The sequence below is a fragment of the Equus przewalskii genome, chromosome 28, assembly GCF_037783145.1.
Source record: "Equus przewalskii isolate Varuska chromosome 28, EquPr2, whole genome shotgun sequence".
Classification (NCBI taxonomy): domain Eukaryota; kingdom Metazoa; phylum Chordata; class Mammalia; order Perissodactyla; family Equidae; genus Equus; species Equus przewalskii.
Genome location: NC_091858.1, coordinates 25,198,209 through 25,210,678, shown reverse-complemented (window position 1 = coordinate 25,210,678; position 12,470 = coordinate 25,198,209). Strand labels below are relative to the sequence as shown.

The following is a 12,470-nucleotide window of genomic DNA, read 5'->3' as shown; positions in this document are numbered from 1 at the left end:
TACTTTTGGTTTTGTGATTATTTTGAATATTGTTGTTCAGGAAATTGTAATTTTCCTTAGGAGGTAATTTTGTTAAATTTGCTTGCAAGATTTCTCAGAAAAAGTAATTTATAATATCCCCAGATCTTAATTTTTTTCTCCTATGGGGACTTTTCTCCTTTCCACTGATTAACAGCCAGAAAATAAGATGAACTAATATTTGATTTACTCTTAATTTTTTAGGTGTACTTATTTCATGAATTGGTGTGTGATCCTGGGCAAGTTACTTAACTTCTCTGGGTCCCCATATTATCACTTGTAAAAAAAGTTGGTCTAGAGGTGATCTATCATAGGGATCCTCAACCTGTTCTCCACCCCTGCAGACATGATGGTCATGAAAAACTACCATCTGCAGCAGTGGCTCACCCAGCCACTCAGTGAGGCCACCTGTTGCTTGCTCTCTCTTTGGGGAAATCATTGATCTAAGATTATTTTTAGCCATAAAAAGTCTATGAGTCTATAGCGATCATGAGATTTAAAATAACCATCTGAAATTATGCAAACTTGATTTTCTTTTTCTTCATGTAACCTTTATTTTATTGATCACCGTGCAAGGCTCTGATAGAACAGACGTGGTTCCCGCATAAAATCATCCTTTTGGGAGGTTCTTATTTTAAACCATACAATTTAACGAAAGGAGGAAGTCTATGCTATTGTGCTTTCAATACATTCCCTCCCTACCACTCTTCCTTGTCCATTTGATGAATTAATAGGAAAATTTTTACAACAAATTAAGAGCAGCATCTGACAGGCTTCACCCCAAACATTAATCTCAAGCTTTCAAAGAAGATGAGAGGTCAAAGTTTCAGTTTACACATGGTTTGGCTACTCTAAGATTCTAGGCTATGGTTGGGCTTATTGATTACCTGCAAAAACATCTGAGGGTAAGATAGCTCACTAACATAAAGGGGCATCTACAAAGACAGAAGGTGTTGGCATCTCTTTGATCACACTCATGGATCTAGCTATTACATTATTTGTATAGGTTGAACAATTTATATCTACAACATCAACTATTTAATTTTGGACAAATTTTTAAGTTTCATCAGCAAAATTAGACCAGAATTTAAATTTCAACATATAGTATAAATCTCTCTTTCCTAAATTTTAAACCCTTTCCCTTGCTTTTAGGATACATAATTGCATAATTTAAACTCCTTCACTACTGTGACCTAGTTTCCCCTCTTGATGTTATAAACAGCTCGTGTAACTATGGTTACCATCTAGGGAAAACAGAATGTTTTTCTGGTCAGCAATATGCAAAGTATACCATATGTGTTATTTTTTTCTCTCTGGGATAACTAAAGTGGATAATATGTGTTTGCTTTTCTTCTTGGTTATGAGAATGATATTTTAGTATACTGAATTTTTTCTTGACATAGTCCCAGTCGTTCACCATCCCTTCATTAAAATGTTTTAGGATCATCTTTTGAAGTTAGTAGCCGGTACTATAACGCATAGTAAGATTGATTGTACACACTAATTTTAAATCTGTGCTGTCTACACCATAAACTAAATGTCCAGGCTGACATTGCTCAGATTTCCAATATTCCATCTTGAGAATGTGGTATTCTCTTGACTTTGTCCTTTAGCCCTAGCCAAAGTGTTTCTTTAAAGCAAAAAACTAAAACAGAATTGTATCTTGGGGGTATACTCAGGTACTGAGAAGAGTTATCTCCAGTTTGTAGTGATTTCTAGATCTTTTTTTCAGTTCTATTTTCTGTTTTTCCTACAATTAATGTCTACTACTTATGCAATAAAGCAATGAAAAATGCTTTAAATTGAGCTCAGTGGAGATGCAGACAGTAGTGGTTTTTTTTAGTTGCCTATTGTACTAATGAAGTGATTTAAAGTTTTAGGTTTTTTCAGTACAATTTAAAATGCTTCACTGGACCTTCTAGAACAAATTAAATTAATAAAAACTCCTAGATTTTTAAGGATTTATTTATTTGCATTAGGTACAATTATATTTCTACAGTGGGCTATCAACTGGCAACCTTTTAATACGAAGGTTTTATTTAAAGTGACTTTCTTGAATTTCCCTATGTTTTTAACAGAGCTTTCCGACCATCAAATATCTTCCTTATAAAAACATTGCTATCTGCTTCACTGAATTAAATAGGGAATTAACTGCCTCTTACTAAAAGACCTCACTAACCAAATGCAAAGTGTGGAACTTGTCTGGATCCTGTTGAACAAACCAAGTGTAAAAAGATATTAATGAGACAATAGGGAAATTTGGAAATTTGAATTGTCTGGATATTAAATGACCGTAAGATAATTTTTTGATAGGATAACGGGGCATTGTGGATATATTTTTAAAAATTATCTAACTGTTCATATTTAATGTATTTACAGATAAAAGGATAATCTAGCACGGGTAAGGGAGTGTGGAGGGTTACAGATGAAATAATATTGCCCATAGAGTATTGATAAATGTTCAAGCTGGGTGAATGGTATATTGGGATTTACTGTACTATTACCTCCACTTTTGTGTGTGTTTGAAAATTTCCATAATAAAAAGCTTTAAAAAATATTAAAAAGTAGAAGAAAGGATTTCAAATTCAATTGGCCTGACTCAGAGCAGTAGCTGAATTCTCTCAGGAGCTATCTTTAGGAATCCTGCAGAACTATTTGTTACTTAGTTTTCAGTTCCCCGAGTTTGAAGTTGTTGCTCTCCCCTCTCACAGTAGAAATATGAGTACCGGATATCGGTTTAGAGGCATAAATATTTCCTCCCTGGGATTTTTAAAAAAATAACTGACTTAGAAATTAAAGGCAATCCCAGATACTTGTACTAATTTGGGGGTGTCAGTTACTTATCTTTTTTACAGTCACTTTATAGTAGAAAATACACTGAAGAGCAAATAAGATGCCTTTTTTCTCTATTCAGAGGATTAAATATCACCAATTAACTCCTATGTTGCAGAGAATTGGGACTTTTACATATTGCATTTACCAGAATAAGGGGACCCAATTTGAGAAGGCCCCAAATTTCCAGTTAAGTGATTACTGAGAAGAAAAGGACATGATAAATAAGCAAGGTCAAGTGCTGAGTTTGGAGGGTCTGGCCCCATAGTGTAGTGGCTAAGCTTGCTTTGGTGGCCAGGGTTCAGGGGTTTTGATCCTGGGCATGGACCTACACCACTCGTCAGCCATGCTGTGGCAGCAACCACAGCTAGAAAAAGAGCTGAGTTTGGAGAATATGGTGATTTTTTTTTTTTCCATGAAGGTACTCTCCCTACACGGTTTGCTTTCACAAGTACGGTAGGAATAAGCCTGTGATTAACTTTTATGAATTAATATAGCAAGAAAAGCATACGTCTGAAATAATTCACACTCACACACACATTACTATATTAGAGTGTTCTTTATCCGCTTAGACCAACACAAGCTGAAAACTCATTACTTGGATTTTTTTGCTTCCTTTCTGCCTGTGCAACACAATTATGAAAGGTGAAAACAATGCTAGAAAACATTTCCGATTGTACTCATCCTTCCCTCCTCTCTTCTTGCTCTGGGTTCCTGGAGAGAGTACTCTAGGTATTCTGCAACACTACCTTTTCTCACTTCTAGTTTTAACTCCATATCATATGTGCCAGCAGATCACTTCTAGGCTGAATCAAATCCATAGGTGCATTCAGCGTCTAACCTGAATCAATAAATAACAAGGCATCTTGCATTATTTTGGGCCTTCAATAAAGACAAGCTGACGCAAATCTATGAGTAAACAAAAATCGCAGGGTTCAGGTAAAAAGCAATAAAATCCAATTCTTAACATTGACTGTTTTTTGACAAGACCCGAATGCTTAATCTGAAAGATTTAAAGAACAACAACAATAAAATCCCTAGGCGGGTCTCAGAAATACAAGACACTGCACTGCCTGGCTTAATATTTAAGTGATCAAAACCTTAAAGTGTCACGGGATAATAACACACGACAATCTCCGAGTCCTGTGCAACACTGTTTTTTTGTTCCCAAAACATCGAATTTCCCAAAGTGCTTCGCTTTGGTTTGAAATTTACAATTTCCTCTAGATCAAGGTCTAGATTTCTCTTTGCGAGTCAATGGTCACTTACTATTAACAGCTGTTTCAAAAGTGCTCTAAATGGGTCCCCGTACAGGTGTACCACTGCTGCGAACAAACGGGATATAAGGAAATCCCAATTCATCGCCTAAACACCTTTTCTTTCTAACTCAGAGGTACTGCTCACAATAGGGTTTGCTTACATAGGCATTCCTTTAAAATTTTTCGTGTATTTGTTCTATTTACACCCATTTCTTTTAAAACAACACACGTTATTATAAACACTGAGAGTCCATCTGGAATTAAAATGAGCTGCTCTGCTTGGCATTTCATTTAACCCTACAGAGAAGTTAAACCCTGACCGTCGATCACACAGGGGAGGCCGTGGGCCTGATTCCTGATGAGGTTTTGACTCCGATCCCCACGACCCCTCCTTCCTCCGGCCCCAGTGTTTTTGAGACTTAGGGCAGAAAGAGATGGAAAGCTGGTGGTAAGCCGCCCATAAGCCCTCGTCGACCTTTGAGGCTTACACGTTCTAACCCCCGGAAAAAAACATTTTTTTAAATGTCGTCTGTCGAACAAACACGTTTCCGGGGCGGAATGAATAAACTAAACCGGGGACTCCCGAAGGGCCGGAGGTGGACAGAACCCGCTCGGTCCTCGGGCGCCGGGCGACCTCCCGCTCCCGCGGAAGGGCGGAAGCGCGCTGACGCCAGGAGGGAGATTTAAAAGGCGGGCTGACTAATGGAGCAGAACAACGCAGGGAGCCCGCGGGAGCGCCGCCTACCTCCGCGATCGGACCCCCCGGTGCTCCGGGAGCCCGAAGGCCGCGGCGGGAGGAGGGACGGAGCCCGAGGGCAGCGCCGCGGCGGCGGCGGCCGGCGAGCGGCGGCGGGGCGGCGGGAACACGGGCGCCGCGCATGCCGGGAGCGCGCCCGCTGCACGCTGGGTGGCGTAGTTCCCGGAGGCCTCCCTCCTGGTGCTGGCGAAAGGCGGCCGCCTGCTGCTCCTTTTAAGGCTCGCGAGAGGCCGCGCCAGATCCACCTGATGGGGAAAAAGTCGGTAACACCGGGCCGAGGGAGCCGGGCCAAGCTCCCCCTCCCTGTGGGAAGGACGGAAGGGAGGAAGCAGCCACCTGCCCTCTCAAGACCCATTCAGTCATTGAGCAAAGAGGCGGGCTCGGCCATGCTTCCTCTTTAAGAGGGGGCGGGGCGCAGCCTGCCGTTTGGCCGCCCTCCGCACCCTCCCCGCGGGCCGAGAGTTGACAGACCAATCGCCCGGGTGGCGGAGGGAAGGCGGGAGAATGCGAACCCTTCGGTAGGGCGGTAGGGGCGGGCCCCCGGCCTTATTAGGAGTGCGTCCTGCGCAGGCGCAGAGGCGGCCGCAGGCGGAGGGGCGGGGGCAGTCCAGTGAGAGACTCCCCGACAGGCACCGAGGGTGATTGGGAGGAGAGGGGGCAGCGAGGGGCTTGTCATGGGGATCCGAGCTGCGAGGAGGCACTGGTAGCATCTGGGGACTCCGAGGGGGACAGGAAGTGTCAGCGCCCGGGACCCCGGCGCCGGCTCCGCTGGGGGATCCCCGCTGCTCTAGCGCTGGGGAGGGAGGGGAGAAAGGAGGGAGCCCTGATCTCGCCCCGCCCCTGGGCTTGTTCCCGCGGGGGCGGGGAGTGAGGGCTTTTTGGGGGGGAGTGGAGATCGGGGGACTCGGCTGTGCCCTCTCGAGCGGCTGCCGGTGTCCCCGCGGCGCCGGGCTGCCGAGCAGAGGAGCCGCGGCGGCCGTGGCTGGTGCATGTGTGGCTGCTGGATGCGGAGGCGGCGGCGGCGGCGGCGGCGAGGAGCAGCAGCGGCGGCGGCAGGATGTTAGGGCAGCAGCAGCAGCAGCAGCAACTCTACTCGTCGGCCGCGCTCCTGACCGGGGAGCGGAGCCGGCTGCTCACCTGCTACGTGCAGGACTACCTCGAGTGTGTGGAGTCGCTGCCCCACGACATGCAGAGGAACGTGTCTGTGCTGCGGGAGCTGGACAACAAATATCAAGGTAGGGGGCCGCGGGGCTGCGCTGCGGGGCTCCGCCGCGCTCGGATCCGCCGGCCCCCGGGCCCGGCCGCCCGGCGCCAGCCCGGGGTGGTGTCCCTTTCCATTTCTCCCGTGACAGCCTCCCCGAGCGCACACAGCGGGTCTGGGGCGTGGGGACGGGGCGGAGGGACCGGAGCCCGGCTTCGCGGCCCTCCCTTCCCCTGCGGCGGTCGGCGAGGACTTCGGCGGGGTCTCCAGGGTGCGAGTGGGGGCCGCTCGCCAGCCCCCGCTGCAGACCCGGCGGCTGCAGCTGGGGCGAAGGGGAATCAGCCATTTTAAGCAGCATTTGTGCCGGCGCTCGCCTGCCTCGGGCCGTACACCCTCCTGCCCCGGCGAGGAGCGTGCAGCCGGGCGGGGGCCGGGGCAGTGAGCGGCCGGCGGGGCCGGGCTCTCCCCACCCCGCTTGGGCCCCCACCCCTGAGAGCAGATGCATTGGAACGTGCGGGGGGGAGGGGGCGAGAGGGCCTCGAAGGCGGACTCCGGGGAGGTCCCTCCCTCCGCGGCCGGCTCCCGGCTCGGCAGCAGGGAGTCCGTTCGCCTCTCCCGCCCCAGGCAAAGTTCCGGGCCGCAGCCTTTTCCCAGCCTCGTCGGCCCACTGGTTCAAAGGGGAGGGGTCCCCGCGGGGAAAGGAAGAGGGGTGTGTGTGTGTGTGGCGGGGAGGGCCCCCGTCCTCGGGGGCGGGGCCTGGGGCGTGACGTAGCCGGGGGCGGGGCGCGGACGCGTGCGCTCCCGCCCGCCCGGAAAATGGCTGGTGGCAGGAAGGCTTGGGCGGAGCTGGCTCGTAGCGAGGGGCTCGGAGCTGTGCGGGATGTTAGTTGGTCCCCAGGCCAGTGAAGGGTGGGGTTTGGGACATGTTGTGATTTCTCGGCTCTCGCCCAACCACTCAATCACGACGAGGACACCGCTACGGGGACCGGCGCTGACCCTGGCCGCGCGTAGGTTCCGGACCGTGCGTCACTTCCGGGCTCCGGGAGGAAGTGGGTGGTTGACTGGGCAACCGCCTGGCGTCCCTTAACCCCTGGGTCCCTCCTCAGCCAACTTTAAGTGATGAGGCAAAAACCACCCATTGTGGGCAGACCCGAGAAGCTAGGCTAGGGAGTCGACGTTTCTTACAGAGAGTATCATTTATCCCCTCTTGGTGGACCTTTCGCCTGCTACTAGGAGGGGGGAAGTTTATGGGGGGAGACGTTTTGCGTTTCATAACCCTGAGTCAAGGAACAGACCTTGGACATAATGTGGAAACAGCCATACGGACTTGAAGATAACTTCTTGGACCCATTCTCTGTTTTTCTAGACACGTCGCTGATCTTATGATTTAGTCTCAAAGGAACCCCTTCTGGGGTGACATTTTCTGGCCTGTCGCATGTTAGGACATTTAAATAGCTCTGTGTTTTCGAACCTATAGTTCCTTTCTGCCTTCTGAACCCATGTGATTGATAGGACTGATGTCTCTTAGCGGGGAAGAGAATTAAGACTGATTACTTACCGTATGTCAGTTGTTGTGCCAGGTCCTGGACATTCTCATTTAATCCTCACAATAATGCTATGAAGTAAGAATTCATTTTACAGCTAAATTAAAATTTACAGTGAGTTTTAAGTAACTTGTCCGATTAATTAGGTGGGGAATATTTGACTTCACAGCCTGGCCAGTTCAGGTGCACATCTTGGTTTTTAAACTATTTTAACTTTTTTTTTTTAAGTGAAAGGTCTCCAAAGGTGTTTTATACAGACATGGAGTACATACATGAGTTGTAACCTTGAAATGATACATATTTATTTAAGAATTGTTTATTGAACATTTTTAGTTTTTCAAATAATAACTGAAGTTTGTAAAGCTTGCAGGCTTTCACATTTCCTTAAAGACACATGTTTTCCTTCACAGAAGTTAAGCTATTTTCTTTTATTTGAATTGGGAAGGACAATTTGTTCCAGGGAAATATTCCATCTCGACCGTCTAGAATTGTCATAAGTATCATGTCATGTCTGGTAACATGAGAAACTGTATTAGGCCTTAAAAAATTGACAGATTATAGAAAACTTCAGCTCCATTAAGATTGTGGTTAGTTTCAAGATTAGTATAAAAACAACGATCTAGTTTTCACTCCATGCACATGTTTACTAAGCTTAACTTACACACTTTTGTTGTTTATTAGCTTTATATACTTGTGTGTTCTTGGTTCAGATTTCATGTTTCATATTTCTTTGTTGTTAAGAATTTTCTGTTTTTGGATCTAATGCTTAACTGCAGTATTTACTGATATAAATTATATAGGTAGTCAAAGAAATGTTCCTCCTACCTGAGACACTTTCAGAAATTACTGAAGAACCTTAAAAGTAACCTTCAAAATTTTTAAAAATAGAGAAGTGAAGGAAACAATTTTACAATTGAATGAAGTATTTATTATGGGATATGGTTATTAGAGAACTTCAGATGTTTTTCCGATATTCTTGTTCATAATTTCATGAAGAAATAACCTTCGAACTAAAATTTAATAATTTCAAGTGCCTTCCACGCAGCTTAGCAGAAAGTGCTTTAGTGGTGGAACTGGACCTGCAGATCTGGCAGCGTCAGAAGTCGGGTTGTTCCCTCTTGAGCTTCATTTCTTCACATGTAGAAGTGATGGCTCCCTCCTGGGGCTGCTCTGGGGATTAAATGAGAAAATCTTTTTCACATAAAAGGGGCTAGTGTTAGTTTCCTTTCTTCTTTCACTACGTAATTAAGGTGTCTTAAAAATGTGAATTTTTATCTCTTGTATAGTATCAATGTGCTGGTATGATATAATTAGTTTATAACTCCTGAGTATTAGATACAGAATATTTGAACTAAGATTTATCTTTATTTTTTAACCGTCAAATTTTGTGTGTCTGAGGGGAAATATATACTTTCCTTATTTTTCCTGGAGGAAGATTAGGTCCTTAAGAAATCCACTTATCTAGCTAGCTAGATGAGTGCACATGGGCTGGATATGAACTTTGTTTAAAAATTTGCTCTGCAGGTGTGACTACCCTCAAATGTGGGTGGCACTTTGTCATGTATCCCAGGTTAAACAGTTGTTCATCAAGTGGGAGTACCTATAATTTCCAGGGAGGAGCTAAGACCTAAGAGTTGTGTTGAATACTTGCTTTGTGTTACCTGACTTGCAGACAGCCTCGATGTATGTATTTTACTTGTCTAACCTTTCTGTTCTTATCATTGGAGTAATAATATTGGAAGGTAAAACAGTGGTATGCTATGTGCGAGTAATATGGAAATATAAAACAGTGGTATGCCATGTGGTGTGATAAATTAGAGTTAATTTTTGTTTTTCCATCTTTGGTAAGACAGAACTCTTTCATTATATCTCGTAAGGATAAGAAATAGAACAGATTCGAATAGAAAACTAATCTTATGTCAATTTTTTGTGACATCTGGAACTGTATTTTCAGATTTTTCTGTATCTTTTAGTGACTCAGCCATTTTTAATTGATTTAATGTGTCTCACATGCTATGCAATACCTAAATCAGCAGTTCGGAAAGCTTAGAACCAACTGCTGAGTTATCTACAACAGCGGAGTGATCCAGTGCTGACTTTACTGTAATTTTGTTAGTAGTCAGTTGATGCCAGAACCTGAACCTAGACCTACTCTGGAAATAGTTTGGTTTTCCAAATCCCCCAAGTGATAAAATAGAAGAACTATTAAAACTAATATTATGGGAAGCTCGGAATTACTTGTGTCAGCTTTGTTTAAGAATGTCCAGAGGCGTGATATGAAAGTGAAGGTGTAATGCCTCTCTGGAGTCACTGACTGAACTGTAAATCCCGAAGACACACTTCAACAGTAATCTGTAGCCTAGTCCTGGAACCTCGTTAAGTTTGACAGCTGGAGTCCAGCATGTAAATTTTATGAGGTTCAGATGAAGTATAGGCAATGTGGCACTAGGTAAGTTCTGAAGTGGAATGCACTGTTCTGCCCATGTAAAATCCTCTTGATTATTAATTAGCCACACATCTCTTATCCTTTTTAATATAGATGAATGAGTATTAGAGAATTTTGTGGGTTTTATTTATTTATTTGTAGATATTCTTTCATATTGGATGACGTGGTCTTTGTGTGGGCAACAATATATTTTAATGTCTACATACTGTAGAGGAGTGTGGTTTTATAGTTTGAGTTTGTTCTAACTTTAGCAATTCTTTGGAAGATAACTAACTTGAAAAATGTTACATGTGCTAACGCACAATAATGTTGATTTTTCTTTTCCTTTTTTTAGAAACATTAAAGGAAATTGATGATGTCTATGAAAAATATAAGAAAGAAGATGATTCAAACCAGAAAAAACGCCTACAGCAGCATCTCCAGAGAGCATTAATCAATAGTCAAGAATTGGGAGATGAAAAAATTCAGATTGTCACACAAATGCTCGAATTGGTGGAAAATCGGGCAAGACAAATGGAATTACATTCGCAGTGTTTTCAAGACCCTGCTGAAAGTGAGCGAGGCTCAGATAAGGCAAAGATGGATTCCAGCCAACCAGAAAGATCTTCAAGAAGGCCCCGCAGACAGCGAACCAGTGAAAGCCGTGATTTGTGTCACATGACGAATGGGATTGAAGACTGTGATGATCAGCCACCTAAAGAAAAGAAATCCAAGTCAGCCAAGAAAAAGAAACGCTCCAAGGCCAAGCAGGAGAGGGAAGCTTCCCCTGTTGAGTTTGCAATAGATCCCAATGAACCTACATACTGTCTGTGTAACCAAGTGTCTTATGGGGAGATGATCGGATGTGACAATGAACAGTGTCCCATCGAATGGTTTCACTTTTCCTGTGTTTCACTTACCTATAAACCAAAGGGGAAATGGTATTGCCCAAAGTGTAGGGGAGATAATGAGAAAACAATGGACAAAAGTACTGAAAAGACAAAAAAGGATAGAAGATCGAGGTAGTAAAGGCCATCCACATTTTAAAGGGTTATTTGTCTTTTATATAATTCTTTCAGAATTTACTTTCAGAAAATGTTTTAGGATAAATGCATAAGACTATGCAATAATTTTTAATCATTAGTATTAATGGTGTATTAAAAGTTGTTGTACTTTGTCTGTGACCTTTTCTGCACTGAATTACCAAATATTTTAAACCAGGTAGTCTTTAGATCACCTGATGAAAGGAGCAGGGAATAGGGAGAGGGTGGTGTGAACATTATAAAAACTTCACAAACCATGCCTATTTCAATTTCACTTAAAACTGCAATGCTATTTTTGGGTAAACACCAAAGTTCTGCCAGCATTTTAGTTCTACGTGCTAAAAAAAATATTTAGATATAGTTGGAGTTCTCTGTAAGCATTCAAATTCTCTTGGGTAATTTAAAATATGAACACTATACGATTTAGAGCTTCTTTCTCCCTAGCCCCATTTATACATACACTTGTTCATCTCTAGTCTTCCAAGAATTTCAGGAACTAGAGATAAGACTAATTTGGGATTCCATGTGGAATAATGTGCTCTTATTAGAGTATTTGCTGCTGTATTTTCCTTAGTAGCATTTTGATACACTGTCAGTAGCCCATTTGTACATCCCTTGCTGCTGCTTCGTAGATAGATTGAATCTAGTGCTTAATAGGGGAGTTGTGTTTTGTTTTGTTTTAGCTGGGAGAAGTAAGAGTAGTTAGAATACCAAAAATGCCACCATTGGCTTATTTGGCAAAATTTGCGTTGTGTAGTATCATGGTTCAAGGTCGAGCAATTTAAAAATTGCATCTGATTTAATAATATTTTCCACATGACCCCCTCCTGGGATGCCTAGCCATGGGCCTGTCAGTGGGAGAGGGCATATACTAGTCTTTAAATATTGCCTTTATGTCAAGCAGTAGTTTAAATAGTTTTGCTAGTGGCTGTAGTTCATTTCTGTCCCAATCAGTGATTATATATTATTTTAACTAATAGTGTAATTACTTTCTTAACTTTCTGGTATTGGTGCTGTTTGATGTTTTCACGTTTAATGAACTAATTTCATTATAACAATGCAATTAATAATGTCTTTGTAAATTGAATTTTCCAAGATTCTCATATTTTAAGGGTAAGCATCTTGATGGATATATGTCCATATATTCAGAGAATTTTTTGGTTTTGGGGGAGGGGGCAGCAGATTGACTAGTCCTTTAAATCTATATGTAACATACTTTTTATTCCTCATTTCTTCCTAATCTGATGATCTTGATTCTTTTTGATTAACATGTGAAAGATCCTGTCTGCTTGTTTGAAAAAAAAAAAACTGTTGTTTTCTCTTCTAGCTCTCCTGTGTGACTTTCAGGCATGTCATTTCACCTCATCTGGGTGTCAGGTTATTCATCTGTA

At 43.4% G+C, this 12,470-nt stretch overlaps 1 protein-coding gene across 2 annotated transcripts; it reads left to right on the top strand.

The window, feature by feature from the left end:
• The first annotated feature begins 5,371 nt into the window (after positions 1-5,371).
• On the top strand, positions 5,372-12,405 carry ING2 (inhibitor of growth family member 2). Of its 2 annotated transcripts, none has more exons than XM_070598231.1 (2): positions 5,372-6,101; positions 10,392-12,405. In XM_070598231.1, exons 1-2 carry the CDS (start codon positions 5,924-5,926, stop codon positions 11,060-11,062), a joined length of 849 nt encoding a protein of 282 aa, XP_070454332.1. In that variant the 5' UTR covers positions 5,372-5,923; the 3' UTR covers positions 11,063-12,405. The 2 variants fall into 2 exon arrangements, with proteins under 2 accessions (XP_070454332.1, XP_008530180.2); XM_008531958.2 differs by lacking the exon at positions 5,372-6,101 and adding an exon at positions 6,583-7,074.
• Positions 12,406-12,470: the final 65 nt, after the last annotated feature.